Here is a 20,273-nt window from a genome sequence, read left to right as displayed (position 1 = left end):
ATATGATAGAGGTGTTTAAAATCATGAGAGGTCTAGAACAGGTAGATGTGAATCGGTTATTTACGCTTTTGAATAATAGGACTAGGGAGCATTCCATGAAGTTAGCATGTGGCACATTTAAACCTAATTGGAGAAAATTCTTTTTCACTCAAAGCACAGTTAAGCTCTGGAATTTGTTGCCAGAGGATATGGTTAGTGCAGTTAATTTAGCTGGGTTTAAAAAAACTTTGGATAAGTTCTTGGAGACGTCCATTAACTGCTATTAATCAAGTTGACTTAGGGAATGGACTCTGCTATTACTGACATCAGTAGCATGGGATCTACTTAGTTTTTGGGTAATTGCCAGGTACTTTGTAGCCTGGATTGGCCACTGTTGGAAACAGGATGTTGGGCTTGATCGACCCTTGGTCTGACCCAGTATGGCAATTTCTTACGTTCTTATGTTTTTATCATGCATGTAACTTGACATACTTTCCCATGTTCAGTCTTGGAAATTTCAGGGGTTATGTGCATAAGTCTTGGCACCACTCCGGAACACCCTTGCTCCTTCTCTGCCTCCTTGTTCTTGACGTGGGCACAGGGATGTACGCATGTACTTCCTGGCTTCTTAAAATTAGCGTTGCTCATGATTGACCCACATATGCGTGAATGGGGCCATTTCTGCGTGAGCAACGCTTTTAAAGTCTACCTGAAAGTACATAGACATTTTTATCGTGTTTATTTTGCATTTATTAATTTTCAAAGACAAATAACACAGCTAGTTTCTCTTTGAACATGTTGTATTAGCCCAGAATCTGAACTCAGGGAGACCCATATAAAGCAGCCACCCAGTGTAAGAACTCCTCTGGGAAACCCAGACTACGAAGCACTGAAAACATACAGTATATTTCCAAAAGAATCTGTCAAATGCCTTTATCAGCATCTAATGACAGAATCAGCACAGATATGTTCATCTTCTTTACCAAGTGGATTATATTAATCAAACGCCTAATATTGTTAATAGAGGATCTCCCTTTACCAAAACCTGTCTGGTCTAGGTTAATCTATAGTGGAAGTATAGGTGCCAGTTGAAGTTGTAATATTTTCACCATGATCTTCATGTCTGTATTAATAAGGGGAGTAGAGGAGTATTGTCATGGTTAGAGCAGCAGGCTCTGAATCAGGGAAGCCAGAGTTCAAATCCACTGCTGCTCCTAATGATCTTGCATATGTTACCTTATCCTCCGTTGACTTAAGTACAAACTTAGATCATGGGCCCTCTGGGGATAGGGAAATATCTATAGAACCTGAATGTAATCAGCTTTGAAATGCCACAAAGCAAGAATATAAATCAAAGTATTATATCGCTAAAGTGCGCACATTAAGAGCACCCACATGGATTGTAACTACAAAGGCTTTTTGAAAAATTGTTTCCATAACGCTCTAAAGGCAGCTCGATAACAAGGAGAGGGCTTTTAAACTCTAGTTTACTTTTTGGGGAGCAACTACCTGCGTGTTTGCACAGTAGGAGAGTATTTTCATCCCATAATTACTTATTGCAAATTTTAATAAAGAAACTACCTAGGTAGCTTCTCTTGGAAACTTTGCTAGCATGAAACATGCAAGCTAAAAAAGTGTCTGCATGCTTTGCACCTGCTATTTTATTTTTTTTTGTGGCAGACGAAAAAGGGTGGGTGTAGGGGTGAGGATAGGGTAAATACCTTTGGAACCCCCAGTTATACATGCTGTTTTTCTCCTAAATACGTCCCTTCTCCTGGGAACACCTCTTTTGAAGCTGGCTAAAAGTGCATGCACGATGAAAGCCCACATGTACTTTTAGCCAGACAGAGCAGGACATTTTACCCAGATAAATCAGTATTTACCTGGGTACATGGTTGCCCTCAATTAAAAAAAAAAAACCAAAAAACACAACATACAAGATAATATTTTGCAATAATTTTTTTTTATTAAAGGTAAAAATACATTTCTGGATTATTTTACAGGCCTACCTACAGTTCTTTTTTTTTTTTTGTTTATAAATATAGCTATAATTCTATTAGGCTATCTCGTGTTCTCATCTGGCACTTAAGAACGGGTTATAGGTCCTTTACCAAGTCATTTTCTTTTCAGTTTCCATCTAAAATATTACAGCAGGTTTTTTTTTGTTTTTGTTTTTTTTTAAATGTAAACATGATTAGCACTGATTGGTTCCAGAGTAGTTACATGTGCTTTGAGTGGTTCTAAACCTCGCTCAACAGCCGATTTCCAGTGACGGAAATGTCAAGATTCACCATTACAGTAATGCTCTCTGTCACCTGCATTTCCTACGTCGTAGCACCTGGGTCTGAAGATGCATTCCCTCGGCTTCATTATTCCCTTTCCAGCTAAGGCTTCAGAAGGGTCTTTTGGTATCACTAGAATTACGGTGCTGGAAGAAAAGCATCTGATTTGATGTAGGCAACTTGGCCTCTGCGTGAACAAAACTGCCTGCGTGTTACAAAGGGTTTGATCATAAGCAATGTGGGGAAACTGGGAAACATTTGTCGTATTTGCTACAAGACCAGACCGAATCTTGGTCCCATGAGAAAGTCATTCTCCTGCAAGAAGAGTTTTTGCATCGCAAACCGTGCCCAGCTGGTACCTGTTATTTGATCCACGTGGGTTTCGTTCCCATCACCTGCTCCGTTTTTTTTGCTTCCTTGAAATGCTGGTTGACTAGATCAAATAATGTGTGAAGGACGTCGTTCCTCCTTTCCCTTTAATTAGCGTTGACATTTATTTATTTAAGTTCTTCCCAAATTTATCACTGAGCTGCTGTATAAGTTCTGCTAACTCCCCAGTAGCCTGTGATTTTTCCTCTAGAAGTTCATAACGCAGACTTGAAATATCTTGCTTAATTTCTTTAAGCTCACCTGAAATGAAAAACAGCATTGGGTTACAAGACCGCGACTCAAGATCACTCACAAAAAAGCTTACTTTTATTTCTGAAAGCTGTCTGTTTGGGGAGCAGAGAAAGCAGGAATAGCCTTGTCTGTAGAAGTCATTGTTTAAAGTGTTCATTTAATGTTAACTTATTTCACTCTGCTTCTTTGCACACTTTGAATACCCAGAGAAAAGATGAGAACTCTTCCCTGATAAGGTAAACAAGCAGAGTGCTAATTGTTGCACATTTCACAAACTGTGATTTATTGTTTACAATTTATATTCATTCAGAGATGCATTATTTAAGGCTTATCTGATGGATCAGTAGCAATGCTGCAGTGTGCCCTGCCATGCAGAAGGACTAGGATTCGATACCTGCATCAGCTTTTTTTTGCTCCCTGAATTGGCCGGCATTGGGGATGCTGGGGGTTAGGGTGGGGGTGGCACTCGCAACCCCAGGTCATTGCACAACAGTGACAGATTTGGGACCCAGTACTGCAGGGTTACAGAGCATGGCCCCAGGATGAACGCTGTTACTGAAATGACTGGGCTGAGGGAGTTGGAAGTGGGATATTAAAGAAGGTAAAATACCCGGAAAGCTGCAGATAAACGCTTATGGTGTTGTAGCCCAATAGAGGCCGGTTCCCATCGAGCTGGAAGACTAAATCAAATAATGTGTGAAGGACGTCGTTCCTCCTTTCCCTTTATTTAGCATTGACATTTATTTATTTATTTAAGTTCTTCCCAAAGGAAGGTTGGGAAAAAAAAAGATTTGGGCAATTGAAAAGGATGGATAACCGTGACCCAGCTCTGCTGTTTTGCAGTGAGATGATATGGCATCACGGCAATGAAAATGGAGGGGGATTATTGGAGCCACCTTGCAATGCACCATTCCTTGCCGATATAAATTAAAGGGGATGCACGTGCCTTGCCCGCCTCCCCCCCTCCCCAATGTTTATGCGCGAGGGGCGTCTGAAAATTAGCCCGATAGGGAGTAATATTCAGACACTGACCAGATTGCACAGCTTACCAGATCAATTTAGCCAGCTTTAGGGGGATATTCAGTAGTGCAGCCTCACTAATGAGGATAGCCAGATATCTTACAAATGGCCTGATAAGTTTATTTTTAGGGTTATTCCATGGCATGACCAGACTTATCTCTGACTATCTGTGTTAGTGAGATAACATGGCTGGCTAGCTAACTCCTATGATTCCAGCTAAATGTCAGATAAGTAGATAAATTATCTGGCTAAAATTGAGCCAGATAAATGGGGGAAATATTTAAGCCGGCATTTAACCGGTTAATTCATTAATTATCCAGCTAAATGCTGCTGGATATTGACCCTTTATTCTTTAAATATACGTTGTGCTGAATAAGAACCCATAGATCACCCCCTCCTCTCTCTTATTTCCAGGCAACAACAGTATTTACAGAATTAGAGGCAAGAGAGGGAGGAAAAGATGGGGAGGAACAGCAGAGATAGCATTCTGCCTTACTACTATTACTTTAGGGAAAAAGATGCCTAAGGGGGAGAGGTTGGAGTGACAGAGATAGGGTCCTACCAGGCTGACCTCACTTTAAAAGAAGAGGTCAGAGAAGAGGAGGTAACAGTAAGGATGGAGGAGGGAGGTCCAACTGCTGCCTGTTCTTATGGAACACGCGCCTTTCTTGCAACAGGAAAAGGATTCCCATGGGACCATTTCTCAGATGTAGTTCTGTAGGAATCCCACAGGTAAAAAAAAAAAAAAAGAAATATAAAAATTGTAATCCATGGACTGGGATCAGTCTTTAAAAATATATTGTGCCTGCTTCGGATGAATCATGGTCAATGCATCTTTTGGTTAAATTGACAAATAATACAACATACAATATGCTGTCTGTGAAACCGTTATTAAAGTTACTGATCAAACCCGTTTTGTTCCATGCATGATAGAATCAGTGTGATGGGTAAAAAAAACCTATGTTTTCTTTTTTAACCAGTAGCGGATGAGTTTTACTAATGAGAAAAAAAACCAAAACAACCAGTCAGCGCTTCTAGAAGGAAGAAATGAGACGCTCAATTTTTCACTGCCGTAAAGTTTTTCAGAAAAGAGCTGACAAGTCAATTACTCAGTGGTACAAGCTGTCTTCCAAAGAAAGAAACCCACCGCAGACCGGCAGCTGCATCATGTTCTCTGAGACATCCCCTTAAGCAGTACAAGACTGCATACTCAACATGTCTTTTTGATCCAAGAGAACGACCAGGGCTCAATGGATCACTGAGAGAGAAGCAAATGGCGCTTTTGTAAGAACAACCCCCAGGGGAAAACTTTCAGCTTACAAGGAATATTGAACTCTTGAAACAAATTGAACAGGACTATTTGCCATGGCATTAGTGGCTCTTTCTAGCCACTAAACAACAATTTGGATATTTTGGGATTTGAAATGTTGTCATAATAGAGAATGTCATGTGCACATAATTTCCCTAGCCCTGTTGCTTGCCCAGAGACCGTAAGTAAATCAGGATGAAAGAAAATGCACTTTCCCAACTGGTAATATGATCACCTCGCAGTTGACTATAACACAATATCAACATTGCTGATGAAAGAAAACATTAATTTTCGGTACTTGATGACAACTTAGCCGGATACGTTTGGACTTATCCGGCTAAGTGGCACCGTTTGAATATTCAGCCATGTTCAGTTGCCGCCACTTAGCCGGATTACTATTTATCTGCCTAAATAGTTATTTGGCTAAGTGGGAGGAGGGATAGGGGCTTTCTGGGGCGGAGATACTTATTCAGCTAACTAAGAGGGTCATTTATCAAAACGTGATGTGGGGTTATTGTGTGTGTTAGAGCGTTATCACACCCTAACTGCATGCGATAACTTACGCATCACGATGGTAAAATTTAAATGAGGGAAAGAGGAGAGGTTTGGGAGGGGTTAGGGAAATGTTTTTTCTGGTACCGCTGCAGTAGTGCTGGAAATAACACTACCTTTTACGGTGGCACTATGGGGGGGAGGGGGCAATAGTGTGCACCGCACCACAACCGCAGCAGGCGAAATTGCACCGCTGCGATGTGGCCAGTTGCACAATATCGCCCCCTGCCCCCTTTTTCCTTCCCGGGTCATCATTCCACTGTAAACATCATGGAATGATGAATCCCCCTATTAGCTGGATAAGTGTTGATATTCAGCCTTATCCAGCTAACTAAGCCAGATAAATTAGACCTGCTGTTGAACAGGTCAAAAATTGGTTGGATAAACCTATCCACCTAACTATAGATAACCAATAATATTCAGCTACATGGCCATGCTGCTGAATATCCCAGTCAAATTAGATGGATATGCTTATCTGGCTAACTTATTCATCTGGATAGCGGCTGAATATGGATAAATGGTGGAATCTGAAAATGTCCACTGGCTGACCATCTCTGAATTATCTTGCTAAGTGCTTGGCTAAATAGAATTTAGCTGGATAACTTGGATAAAGTTATCAAGATATCTTTAAGATATAGTCTTATATATTTGGTGGTGCCTCCCTACTGCTGAATATCCAAAAAATATTAGTTGGATAAGTTTATCCAGTTAACTTTGATGGCCAAGCTTAAGTCTAACCATCTACAGACAATTAATAATATTGCATCTGTGGATCTCACTTGGGCTTACCTCAGAAGACGACAGCATCCAGAAAAGAAAATTCTGATATAGGACCTGATTCACTAAGGCTTTTCTTCCATAGGGAAAGGCAATTTTCAAAACCATTTACCAGGGTAAATACTAGGGATGTGCTATCATTTAGGATAAAATTGCCTAATTCGTCCTGGTTCGGGGACTTCGAAACCCGAACACATTTTTCCCATAAAAGTGTGCACTAACCCAAAATTCAGGTCCCTCTGAATTTCAAAGGCCTGAACCACAGGAAATACGATATTTCCCATGGTGGTCAGAAAATGAAGCCTGAACCGAAAGGTTCGGGCTTTGCACATCCCTAAATACTGATTCACCTTGTTTAAATTCTGCCCTTCTCAGATTTGGATAAAATTACCATCAAGCCTACCACAGCATGCATATTTCTGGCTGTGTTAAAAAAACAGGCATTCTCGGTCGGAGGTAGGGGGTACATGGGATTTCAGAATGTACCCCCCTTGGCTGCTTGCACAAATGGCAGGGACACATTTTTGCTCACGTACTTTACACTAGCTAGGTTTCAAAGAACAAGTATCCACATAGTATTGCTTTGGTAATTAGCAACAAATACTCATGTGCTTTGCGACTATGTGAGCTACTCAAAATTGTCCCCTCTATATTGAAAAAAAAAATTGTAGATCAGGCCTTTAGTGCAGTTAAAATGTCAGTAAAAACCATGTTACATTTTTACTCCAGCAGATGGCACCATTTAATAGTTGGCAACATTGAGCCATGTCCCCTAAGTTCAAAATGGAAGAAATTCCTTCAGAAATGGAATATATTATCCAGGCAGTACTAGCAAGGTCACTACAAGGACACGCAATCATTTGAAAGGCTTCTGTGCAGCTTTACACATCTCTGTACAAATAATTACATTTTTTCCAAACATGGCACCAATTATGATAGGAACAAACCTTAGCACAAATCATATCCCCTACATAGGTACACTTCATGCAAGTGGTATGCATACTATATGCTTTAAAATCATGCAATAGATCATAAGCATGTATCGTATGCATTTCTGTTGTGTGCTTACATTTTATGATTTTGAATGGAGATTTTAGTGAAAAAATTGCATGTATGGCAGAAAATATATTTATATATAATTATGCAATATGACATTAATATATTGACATGCTATTTTAAATTATTATTTGTAGTATATACTAACTTATTCAGATTGATATATAATATTTGTTATTGGTTTATAGCAAAGAGTTACTTGCCTTCATTAACTTCATCATTTTCTCTGTCAACCTGAGCCTTCAAAACATATCTCTTAATTAGGCGCTTCATAATTTTCTGGAAAAGAAAAATAGGGTATAAAGAAATGATAGCAATGTTTATTTATCTGCAAATCAACAACTTATGTCAAGTCTCAAATGTTCCAAGTGGCTGTTATTTTGACATAGAACAAAAGACTCTCCCTACTGGTATGCATTTGGCCTATTTGTTGATAATGGATTATTTCTGCAGTGCAAAAGCATGTGCTTTGCATGCTTTTGCACAGTGCATGCAAAATGCATGCACTGTGCTGAATGCATGCATTTTGCATGCATTCAGCACAGTGCATTTCTGTAGAATATGCACTGCAAGTTTGAAGTTTTTTACTTCAGGAAGTTTCTATAGCCAAGAATAATAAGGAAGCCTAAAAACTGACTTCAAATTCTGGCTAACATGATGAAATAGGCTTTACGAAAATATTCACAGGGTCATTTATCATTTTGCACGCTAGTATGCAAATGTCACATTTGCTATGCAAGTGGGAAGAGTTTGGGCGGAGTTAATGGTAATGAGCAGCTCCTAACATGGAATGTGATAGAGTAATGCACAGCGACGTGGGTTTTAATGCCAGAAATAACCACACCTTTTTTTCTGTGTGTTGTGCCCACGTTATCTTCAGACAAGCTAGTGCATTGTACAAATCAACTCCTCTTATACCTTTCATTGATTCAGAAAATCTTCAGTGATGTCAACTTTGCTGTTCTATGGTTAAAATTGAAAATTTCTAAAATGTATTCCTGGAATAAAAGATATGTCTTCTCAGCCTCCCTGTGGAGGTAGTGGAGCTCAGGATAATATCTGAAAACAAGTAAGCATGGGATATCTGAGGGAATGGTAGAGACTATAGAGCTCAGCTGTGCAGTTGGTGTGGATGGGCAGATCAGAAAGGCCATATGATCTTTTTCTCTGTTTCCCTTGCAGATAAACATTAATTGTAAATATTATCTCATTCTTTGTTCCTCTATTTTCCTCACAGAGAAAGCAAAACTCCTCTGTTGAGTATACTCTTGTAAGAGAGAAAGGTCAAAATGCAAATAATTCATTAAGTATATTAATTACTTAATACTTAAGTAAAAGTGATTTTATGAAAATGGATTAAAAGCCAGAGTGCGTCTCTTCTCAGTTCAACACATTAGGTACTACAATTCAGACTGTGCATGGTTTTGACAATTGCCTTGTCAAACCATGCTTGCACTGAACAAGAAGTAAATACTTATCTGGCACATATTCCACAGAGGCTCTCTCAAGACTTGTTAAAATCAGTCGGCCTATAGCGATTTATTTACCCATCAGCATTCCTGAAGAGGCTTTCCCAGGACATCTTGTGGAGGAAACTATAAAGCACTGAAAGAAAATATGGAAGCCTCACATCCTTTTAGCTGCATTTCGAAGCAGCACAGCTGGCAATGTTTTCAGCTTGCAGGAGGAACACAGTGGGTGCAGATTGCATTTTGAAACTCTATGCGGGCTGCTTCCCATGGGAAAAGCCCCCACGCAAAAAAAAAAGGCGGGTATAAGTCTCCACGATACATTTTTACCCATCGCGTTTCAAGAGTTTGTTTTCTCATAGAAATTTGGTGCCAAGCCTGTGGGTGAAATGCACCCTGAGCACATTGTCCCAGCCAGCACAGTCTGAATACCTGCCCTGAAGGAATCAAACAGGAGCATGGGAATCCTCACCCGTTTCCAGACACAGTCCCGCCGTTTGCCAGCTATCGTATCATCCCTTCTTCCTCCCTCCCACTTCCACCCTTTTACTTTATCGGGTAATTCTCAAAAAGATTTATGTGCATAAACCCCGATTTGTGTGTATAAATCGGCTTTTGAATGTCAACCAAGGGGGACCGTGCTGGATGAAGAATGATTGTAACTCAATGACGCACCCACATTTTGCCGCACTTGCAGAGGATGGCGTTACGACTTGCACACATACTTTTTCATTTCAAGATGTCTACATGCAAGTTACCCGGCACAAGCTAAGCCCTGCTTGGAGCAAATGTAACTTTGTGAGAGGTAACTGGTGCACCCACCCAGCAAGTAACCAAGAATTACACGCAGACTTTACCACTATGCTGACTGCTAGAAAATTACCTCCCCTATCACCATGGTAATACAACCTGTGATTTACATGTATATTTAGATAATGCCAAACTTCCCATTTTGCTTTGCCCGGAAGAAAGGCATGTATCTCTTGACAACTCAACAGACTGTTAACAAACGTTTATCGACTACAGATTTTTTGTGGACCTTTATTCTACTCGTTTAAAAAACAAAACAACTGCACCAGTGTTTGTAGTGCTACAATTTAATTTTCAAAAAGATTAAGCCTCAGTCACATGTTAATGATAAGTAATACACATTTTGATATGGCACTTTGAAACTTGAATTCCGTTCATTTATACATTGATTTCAATAGAATGAACCCCTCGTTATGTACTTTACGCCAATGCCAACACATGATAGCTCTTAAAAAGATTTGGGTCAGTAAAGAGGGTGATGCCTTGGTCACGCTTTGAAATATATTGGAGTAAGATAGCATTTTGAAGAGATAAAAGGAAGAAATGGCCAATTTTGTCTATGCAGGTTTTGGGAAACCTTCTTCTTAAGAAGGAGCATTGCAAGAATAAATAACTTACATGAATTTCTTGCAAAGCATTTTCTGAAATATCGTAGCGCTGTGCTACTCTGTATAAAATACACATCTTGGTGACATATGCTGAAAACATGAGAATCAGCAAATCAGACTGACTGTCTACTGTTTTCAGCAAATATCATTAAGGTACATCATCAAACAACAATAAGAATAATAGTCTGCCATGCATTATGCAGGAAGGTGATATTGCCCCTGTATAGGTCCCTGGTGAGACTCACTTGGAATACTGTGTACAATTCTGGAGACCGCACCTTAAAAAAGCTATAAACAGGATGGAGTTGCTCCAGTGGATGGCTACTAAAATGGGTAGTGGTCTTTGTTCCAAAGCATATGGGGATAGACTAGAGCAGGGGTGGGCAATTCTGGTCCTCTAGGGCTGCAAACCAGTCGGGTTTTCAGGATATCCTTAATGAATATGCATGAGAGAGACCTGCATACACACTGCCTCAGTTGTATGCAAATCTATTTCATGCATATTCATTAGGAGTATCCTGAAAACCCGACTGGTTTGCAGCCCTCGAGGACTGGACTTGCCCATCCCTGCCCTAGAGGAAAGGCAAGATAGGGGAGATATGATAGAGACATTCAAATATCTCATGCACACGAGGTGAGCCTTTTACAATGAAAAGGAGGCTCTTGAATGAGGAATCATGAGATGAGATTGAAAGGGGATAGAGTCAGGAGTAATCTTAGGAAATATTTCTTTACAGAGAGGGTGGTGGATGTGTGGAACAGCCTCCCAGTGGAGGTGGTAGAGACAAAAACAATATCTGAAGTCAAGAAAGCATGGGATAACTACATGAGATCTCTAAAGAACTGATGTAAATTTTAATGCTAAATTAATTGGGCAGACTGGATGGGCCATATAGTCTTTTTCTGCCATTATGTTTCTATGTTGTATGTTCTTTGTCATATTTTTGCTATAAGAAATGATTCACTCTTCCATTTCTTAGCATATCCAAGGACAGCAGCTGAACATGTTTGATATTTTGATAAGATAACTGCATGGGCAAAACATATAGCACAGTATCAATATGGAAAAAAAAACCTTAGAAGAGGTAGATTAGCAGTACATAAGGAATGCAATTTTATAACTGCACAGTGAAGTTCACTTTGAAAATTGCAATGTAAGTGAGCTGGAACATGCAGATAAGTTATGCCTTTGAAGAGCAGGTGCAACTTTGTGCGGTACATTTCAGCATTTACCAGCCCACTTACACGAGAACTTTCAATTCAGGGTACTGTCTGCTTGTAAAAGGTATCCCTACCTGCATAGTTATGCAATTACTCTCTAAATAAGAAAGGATGGCTTTTCTTGTTGAATTCTAATGGTGAATAATAATAATTAGCATTGATAAGCATAAAGCAGATTAGAGTGTTAGAGCGATCAATAATTCAGTGTATGCAATAGATATTGCTTCCATTTTAAGAGGCATAAGAATTTTTCCAAAATTGTGAGATTAGCTATGCAGAAGAAGAGGGCAATTTTCAAAAAGTCCGCATTGCTGGAAAATCTCCAGGTACTTTTTATGCGCAGTCTTTGCACTGATTTTCAAAGAAAAAGTACATACATACTTTGACATTGAAAATTGCCATGGCTTTTCCTGTGGCTATTTTTTTCAGTGGAAAACATGCATTGAATGCTCATGCTATTCACGTATATTTTAAAACATGCTTGCTTAATATAAATAACCAGTTTTCAGATTGCCATACCAGTTCATTCCAGTCCTTCTCCAGGTCATCAAGACCTTCCCGGTTCTTCAGCCTGAAACTCCCCCCAAGTTCACTGAAGATCTCCCACCCAATCCTTGCTACACAATGAGCACGTTTAATATCACTTATGCCAAATAATTAGCGGGTGAGTAAGTTGGCAAATCTAATAATTAAAGTATCTTTTAAAAGATGAACTTATGGGCATAATGGTCCTTTCTGGAATGCCCTTAAACTGCCCCAATTTTTTGGGAGGTATAAGCTAATTTTATGTGCATAAGTGCTTTTAAAATTCACCCCTATGTGTATTAATTTCCTCTCCCAACCTACACGCACCACTGAGAATGCCTCCTCCCAATGCAGCTGAAAGTATATGCATTGTGCTTTTAGCTGGGCTAAGGGAGGGCAATTTTCAGGCAGCCCTTTTACCTAAATAAATCGATATTCACCCGGGTAAAGGGTTTTAAAAAAGTACCCGTCATTTTCATTCATTTTCAAAACTTTGCCAGCATTTTCCATTTGGCAGCAAAGACACTTAGCAGTGCTTTTCTGTTAATTAAATATGAATAATTAGTTTTGATGTGGTTAAAGTCAAATAAAGCAAAGTAAGTACAACAAGTAAAAAAAAAAAAATACAGATCTACAGCAGTGGATGGAGGCAATCACAGAATTGCAATGTCATGGAATTGCAACAGATTGAACTATGAATGGGAAAAATAAACAGATGGTGAAAAGTAGAAAAATGATTAATGAGGTGAAGTAGGGAACCCGATTTTATATTAAAGCACTCTGGGCTGAAGTCTGTGCACACAAGCACACGTGAACTTCAGCCATAGTTTTGAAAGAGTGTACTGAAAATATTAGCGGGCATGCACAAATCATTGTCCGGCGTACTCATGTCTGCATGGGAGCAGGTGTAAACAGATGTAAATTTCCATGCATACTTTTACGCGCATACATTTTGATTTTGGAACGTACACGCGCAAATGGTTTCCCTGTCCTAACTCCACTCACAGGAATGCCGCTTCCAGGAATGCATAAAAATATGTGTGAAATTGCTTCTGCATGTACGTTATCATGTACAACTCATGGGATAATTTCCAAATGGCTTTTCTATATATATATATATATATATATATATATATATATATATATATATATCTAGGTTTAAAAGTGTGTTTTATGCATATATGTGCTTTTGAAAATTCACTCCATAGATTGAAAAGACGACATATTAAATCTCTCATGGAATTCATCTCATAGTGTGTGTTCTCTGTTCTTGCATGGCCAACAGAGATTCTAAATACATGTTATGCCATTTGTAGCTACCTCTTATGTGGGCAGCTAGAGCTGTAATTCAGTATTGTGTCAGTTGTTCCCCAACAACATTTCAGGTACAAGGCTAAAGAAAGCAGTCAGTGGGAGTCTAGCAGCAAATGATGACTCTCAGGCTGCAACCATGATTTGTTCTCTGAATTAGGACATCTGTCACCCAATTTTATCCTACCACGTTTAAAGTCAGATTTGTTGCTAGGTCCTATATATATATATATCTTTTTTTTTAACCTTCAATTAATTATAATGAATTTATATATATGAATAGTTTTGTCAGAGGAATATAGAAAGGAGCCTTCTTGGACAGATAGAAGAGCTGAGTTACTCAGGCCAGTTCTAGCTGTCAGTTCCAGGATCTGCACCAGTAGCTGCAAGAGAGTTGTAAAGGCAGCAGAACACACTTTCAAATTAGTTTGGAGCTATGACCCTATTTAAATAGTGGTAGAGCCCTAATTTCCACAAAATTGTGATTTTAGGGCCTTACTTGTCAGCAGTTTTTCTACCAGCAGGCTGCCAGTTCTCTGTTTCCTGCAAGGTTATCTGTCTTGTCCTCTACTCAGCCTCAACTGTTTAAAATTCATCCTACAGTTTAGGTAGTGCCCTATTTGGAGATTATTTTTAATTCCTCCAGTATTGTTAGGACCACAATATACAGGCTGTGGGATCTACTTAAGAAAAAAAAAAAGCAAGAAGTCAGATCCCAAAAGTTAAGAACCTAGAGAATGAACCTTTCTTAAATTGAGACTCTAAAACTCCAGGATGAATTTTACCTTAGAGTGTGAATGGAAAAAATGTTTGGCTCTATTTGCTATTTTGTTTCCATTATCATTTTTTCTCCATTTAATTTGATTTGGTTCCCAAATTCATTTGTTTCATTTATTAAATTGTTTCATTAATTTTCATTAAAATCAATGGAGGAAGCAAAGCATCCTATTTTATTTATTTAAAATTTCTTATTAAGAATCTCCCTGACCCAGAAACAGGAACCCCAGGCCATGTACAAATAGAACTTGCATAATTCTCAACATGTTACGAAATCAACAACAATAATAGCCGCAATAGTTGTAAGGAAAAAATGATTACCCTTCATTTCTAAAGCCACATCCTGAGTTAACCCATCAATTAGTTCACCTTATTTGGCTAATCCAATGCCTTTATCCTTCTTACAAGATGAGATCCTAAAGTAGCCAGCCACCCAAAATGCACCACGAGAGTGGCAAAATAGTACAAACAATGACATTAACACTGCAATGCAGCATAAGAGAGGCAAAGCTGCACCAACACCCCAAGGCACCAAGAGGGGGAAAGGTCACCCACAGCAGTGGTATGAAGACTCCAAGGCATCAAAAGATAGGAAAAGGGCACCACCAACAATGGCAGGAAGACTTCAAGACACCAAAACAAGGAAAAATAATGGCACATGAAGACCCCCCCCCCAAGGCCACAAGAGGTAGAAGGGCACCAACAACAGAGATCTGAAGACTCCAAGGCACTGAAATGGGGCAAAAGCAACACATGAACACCCCCAAGACACCAAGACTTGGACAAAGGACACTAACAGTGGCATGAACACATAAGGTACCAGAAAAGGGGGAAAAGTGAGACATGAACACTCCAAGGAACCAAGAGAAGAGCAAAGGGCACAAGCATAAAAAATGGTGCAAAAGTGGCACAAGAACACTCCAAGGCATCAAGCGATGGGCAAACTGTACCAAACACAGTGGTATGAAGATCCCAGGGCTCCAAAAGAGAGGAAAAATCACCAAAAGTGGCATGAACTTCTCAAGGTACAAAAGAGAGGAATGACGAAGGATAAAATAACTACTGCCCTAATTTAGTTTCTCAGATCATCTCCATTTAGAAACTTTCTTGTCAGATAGGAATCAAGGAAATGGTAATGTAGACGATCAAAATAAAGAATAAATACTCTCCTCACTCCAGATAGTATAAATATGGTAACATAATGTATTATTTTTATGTTAAATAATTATTTTGTTTTCTTATCCCCCCGATTATGTAGAACTATATGTTTCTTGATGTGTAATTTTGAGAATTATAAGACATGATCTGTATTTTGTTACCTATATATATATATGTTTAAATCATGGAAAAATTTATTAAAGTATAAATTAAAAAAAATAAAATAAAATTACTGCTCTAATTGTTCTTAGTTTTACTTTCACCTAAAAAATAAATGACGACGTTATGACATTCAGCTGCTAGTTGGGATAAGCTGGTTGAAAAACGTGCTGAAATATGATTGGTTTTGCTCCTTCCTTGTCCTAACAGGCTCCTTTCAAGTCTAAAAGATACTTTACTCTGCTTCCCCCTCAGACTAATGAAACCAAACTAAAAAAGCCAAAAAGGATTCAGATTTTTTTTTGAGGACCATGGTCATTTGGTTCAGTTGACCCAAACAGAAATGAAAATCAACTCATTTGTTGGATTTTTCCATTCAGATCAAAATAAATGTACATCCCTAGTTTTATCCATACTTTTGAATAATAAAAAGGCCTAGAGAAAGGAGGAGATAGAGGTGTGTTTGTGTGTATGAGAGAGAGCTTGAGTATGTGTATGTGAGAGAGCCTGCATATGCATGAGAGAGAGAACGCCTGTGTGTATATGAGAGAGCTTGCATGTGTATGAGTTATAAATAGATTTATGGGGGGTCCATTTGATTTGCATGGCTGGAATGGGGTTCTGTTTGCTCATTTCTTTGTCTGGATTGTGCTGCTCTTCTTAGTTATTTAGGAAAAATATGACATTTATTGTAGAGATATTTTGGGTCAATTCTGCCAGGGTTGATTTAGCATACTTGTGGGAGCTGTTGATGCATGTACTGCAGGGAAAGTTTATGAAGGAGTCAGATACCCTGTGGACCATCTTTGAAAAAAATCCCCCGGGCTGCTATATTCCTGCAATCCTCCCCTGGCTCCATTGAAAAGGGTCTGTCTCCGATCTGTGCCTGTACCTTACTGTGTACATTTTATAGCACTATATAGTTGATTTATACTAGCAGTGGTTGTCAAACTTCCCCAGATTTGTTAGTGAATCTGGGGAAAATCGGAAAATTCTATTGAACTCAAGGCAGAAATTTGCTTGGTTTGAATTAAATCTTCAATTTTACATACATCCTCTAATCCTTACCATTAGTGTGAATATTCTGAGGGATTTAGGTAAATGAGAATTTAATTAACATCCCACTTTTACTCTGAGGAGAATGATGGACCATCAAAGGCCATGAGCAAGCTGGCTAAGTATCACCTTTCTAAGCAACATGAAGTAATAGTACTTCCATTCCATGGATGTAAGAGAATATATCCTATTATCATTATGTGTTATATAAAATAATTAATAAATTTTGCTCAAAGAGTTTTACAAATATAGTTCACCACTGTTAAGAGTTTGTTACAATTTACATTTTGAAGGATGAATGATGAGGTTACTGTATTACCTGATATCTTGATGGCTTCCTCACAATGTACCTTTCTGAGTTTCGTGCATTGGCTTGGAATCGAGTCTTCTGAAATTATAACACAGAATAAAAGTAAAACAGAAAATAATTTCAGAAGAAGAATTGTAATAGGTTTTTTTTTTGGGGGGGGGGGGGGTTTAAGGGGCACATTCTAGAAAAACAAAACAAAAAAAATCATCCCCAGAAAATAACATTACCATTAAATCAAAGCAAATGAAATACTACCCAGACTTCTTCCCAAGTGCATAGAGTTGCCAACTGGCTCCATTCTTTTCAGGTCAAGTTGACCTAGTCCTGATTTTTATCCCCATTGCATGCATGGACTTGTAGTTCTGATTATGAAATACATTTCTACAAGGCTTTGTATACAGCTGGGTAAAGTCTGAACTGGAACAACCTGTCCTGAAAAACATGGAGCCAGTTTTCAGTCCTACATATTTCCTGCGATGAGGAACTTAACATGCCAGAATTCTACTCTGAACAAACCAATTGACTGATTTAAATTGTCCTAGCAACGAGGACAAGGTTTTGCAGAAATACGGGTCAACAAGTGAGATGTAGGTGATGCCTTTCAATTGGACTAACTTACATTTAAATTGTGACCTGTTTTTAAGGGATAAGCTCCCATTATCAGTTCAAAATTTCCCTCAAGATTCAGTCACAAATGCAGTAAGTTAGTCCAATAGGAAGGCATTAGCCTTGTTGTCCTTTACTTCTAAACATTCAAGTGTGCTAACATGGCAACCATAAAACTTTATTCAGAAAAAAAGATTTGAATGCATATCATAGAAAAATAGTCCTTCAATAAAAAGTAGGATTTGGCATCTGGGCACTGCAGAAGGATATTAATACTTAACTTCCCAATTTCTTTAAAAAAAATAAACGAAAAAAGAAAAGAAGGAAAATCTGTTGTGTACAATACTTAAGGTCCTTCAGGATTTGAGCAGCTGCCGATGGATATGCCCAGCTTCTTGTGTTGGATGACTACATCCTGTTTCCTGTTCTGCTGCTAGGACAGTATGTGAGGAAAACAGGAAGAAGACCCATGTAATACTGGGAAATGGGGGCTGCAGCTGCCCCAGGCCTCTGGCAACTTTTTTTTCTAAAGCAGAAAGTTTCAGCTAGCTTAAGAGTGATCATTATTGTTATTAATTAATAGGGATGTCTTTGGCTTGAAAGCAGAGAAGCAGCAAACATTGTTTTGTGTTGCGTCATCATCAAAATGAAGTGAAAGAAAGACAAACACAATTTCATTTCTTTTTTTTTTCTGCTTTAGTGAGTGTTAAAGGGTTTTAACGCCCACTAAATGGTTTTAATTCACATTAAAATGATTTAACGCACACCAAAACCAAAAGGCATAAAAAAGAAAATTGAAATAAAACAAGCCCCCACTATCAGTAAGACAAATACATAGTTGCAGACCTCTACTAATTAACAATACAGTAATACTTTTGCAAAAGACAGGCAACTGCTTCTCTTTATAAAGGGGGAAATCCAATGTGAAGTTCTCCATCCCTCCATATCAGGAATAAGACAATAATGGCAGAGCTGCTCAGAGAAGTTTTCCACAATTCAAATGCTCTGTGCTAGGCAATACCCTTAATCTGTCACTTTGATGAATAACAGTAAAGAAATGCATTCTGTTTTCTCAGTTCAGTAACTGAGTACATAAAAGATGTGAATTTAACTGGTAAAATGCGTAGGCTTTATCAGAGTAGTCACAGACAACTTGAAGGTCTCATCTTTATAAATTGTCTTGGAGCACCAAAAGGATACTTGACAGCATGGTGGTGATTGGAGAGATTTTATTCAGAGTTGTTTTTTTGAGTGGCTCATGACTAGAAAATAATTAAGATCCACCGTGTGCGAGGATAATATATAGAAATTTCTTGGACTACCTACATGGAAGGTTGAACCTATTTCTCTGATACAGCATGAGCCGTGGCCATCTGTGTGCATTTGCTGGCAATTCTATTACTTTACATGGAGCAATTTGCAGATTGACCATGGGCACCTATGCTAATGATCTGTAGCCTTCCCTGAAACATTTGGCCATCTTGCATTGTATCTCGGCAAAAGAAGTTATAGTTTTCAAATATTACCAGAGGAAAATGAGAAAACATTACCCTTAGCTTCGAGTTCAGCATGCTGCCCATTTCAAGATCATTTTCACAGCTTTTGGCCTTCGATTTGCAGAGTTTTACGAGGCACATTTTGATTCTCATTATGAGATAATAAAATGACTTAGGGCTTGGCACTAGATTATAAGGAGCAGGTAGGGTTCTCCCCTCATCAAAATAGGATAACCAAAGCTTGGCCCGTGCAAACTTCCACTCCACGTCTGCATCTTCCTGTGAGGAAAAGAATGTTGTATAACAAGGAGTTGGGAGCAGAAATTGAACTTAAATTATGCTTGCAAATGTATTACAAACTGTACATACAATGCACTTAAAGGAATCAACTTCAAACTAAATTATGCACATAAATGGCTTCTTGTAAAACTGTGCAGGGGTTCTACGGATAAAAGTATGCGCATAACTGATTTTACACATATGCAAAAAAACATAGGCATTCGGGGGGGGGGGGGTGGAGCTGGGATTTACATGCATATTGTAAGGGCAGAAAGTATTTATTTATTTATAGGTTTTTATATACCGACAACCGTTTGCACATCGTGTCGGTTTACAGATAACTTAAAACTTTTTGGCAGTGTCATTACATAGAACTTTTTGGCAGTGCCATTACATAGAACAGTAAACTATGCATACAAGAGAAAAACATAGAACAGTAAACTATGGATACAAGAGACAAATATGAACATATGGAAACTGGGTAACTATTTACAGGGAATGAAAATTCCTCAACCGGGGACGGATGAGGAAAAAGTCAACAGGAGCACATTGTAAAGGTAATCAATAATCAGTGCAAAGAGCAGGTGTGACTTTGTGCAGGTTAGATTTTGTGTGTTATATTGTTTTCAAACCTTAGAAAACTGTCATAATTTATGTGTTTTTGCAATGTACGGGTTATTGTAAAATTACCTTCCCCTTTCCATAAACCCATTCTTATGTTATTTAATTAATATGTACAGATAGTTCCATGTCATAAGGAAGAGGATACAGTAAGGTAAATCATGCCTGGCTCAGACTGCCTCTTATTAACTGGAGCTATCTGATCAGTACCATGGGTGAATATTCAAAGAGGGTAAAGATAATAGGGGACATTCAGCTGCATTTACCCAGT

The 20,273-nt window shown here is 38.6% G+C and overlaps 1 protein-coding gene across 1 annotated transcript in view; it reads right to left on the bottom strand.

Annotated features, from left to right (window-relative positions):
• Positions 1-1,936: 1,936 nt before the first annotated feature.
• TRPC7 (transient receptor potential cation channel subfamily C member 7) overlaps positions 1,937-20,273 on the bottom strand; it is a 102,352-nt gene continuing 84,015 nt past the window's right edge. The window contains exons 8-11 of the mRNA XM_029583692.1: positions 19,157-19,381; positions 17,010-17,078; positions 7,800-7,875; positions 1,937-2,891 (exon numbers count right to left, since the gene is read on the bottom strand). Of these exons, the coding sequence (XP_029439552.1) occupies positions 2,755-2,891; positions 7,800-7,875; positions 17,010-17,078; positions 19,157-19,381 (507 nt within the window). The 3' untranslated portion in view covers positions 1,937-2,754. The remainder of the gene's footprint in view (positions 2,892-7,799; positions 7,876-17,009; positions 17,079-19,156; positions 19,382-20,273) is intronic.

The sequence above is a fragment of the Rhinatrema bivittatum genome, chromosome 18 (genome assembly GCF_901001135.1).
Source record: "Rhinatrema bivittatum chromosome 18, aRhiBiv1.1, whole genome shotgun sequence".
Classification (NCBI taxonomy): Eukaryota; Metazoa; Chordata; class Amphibia; order Gymnophiona; family Rhinatrematidae; genus Rhinatrema; species Rhinatrema bivittatum.
Note: the sequence above shows the minus strand (reverse complement) of the source record. Positions and strands in the feature narration are given on the sequence as shown.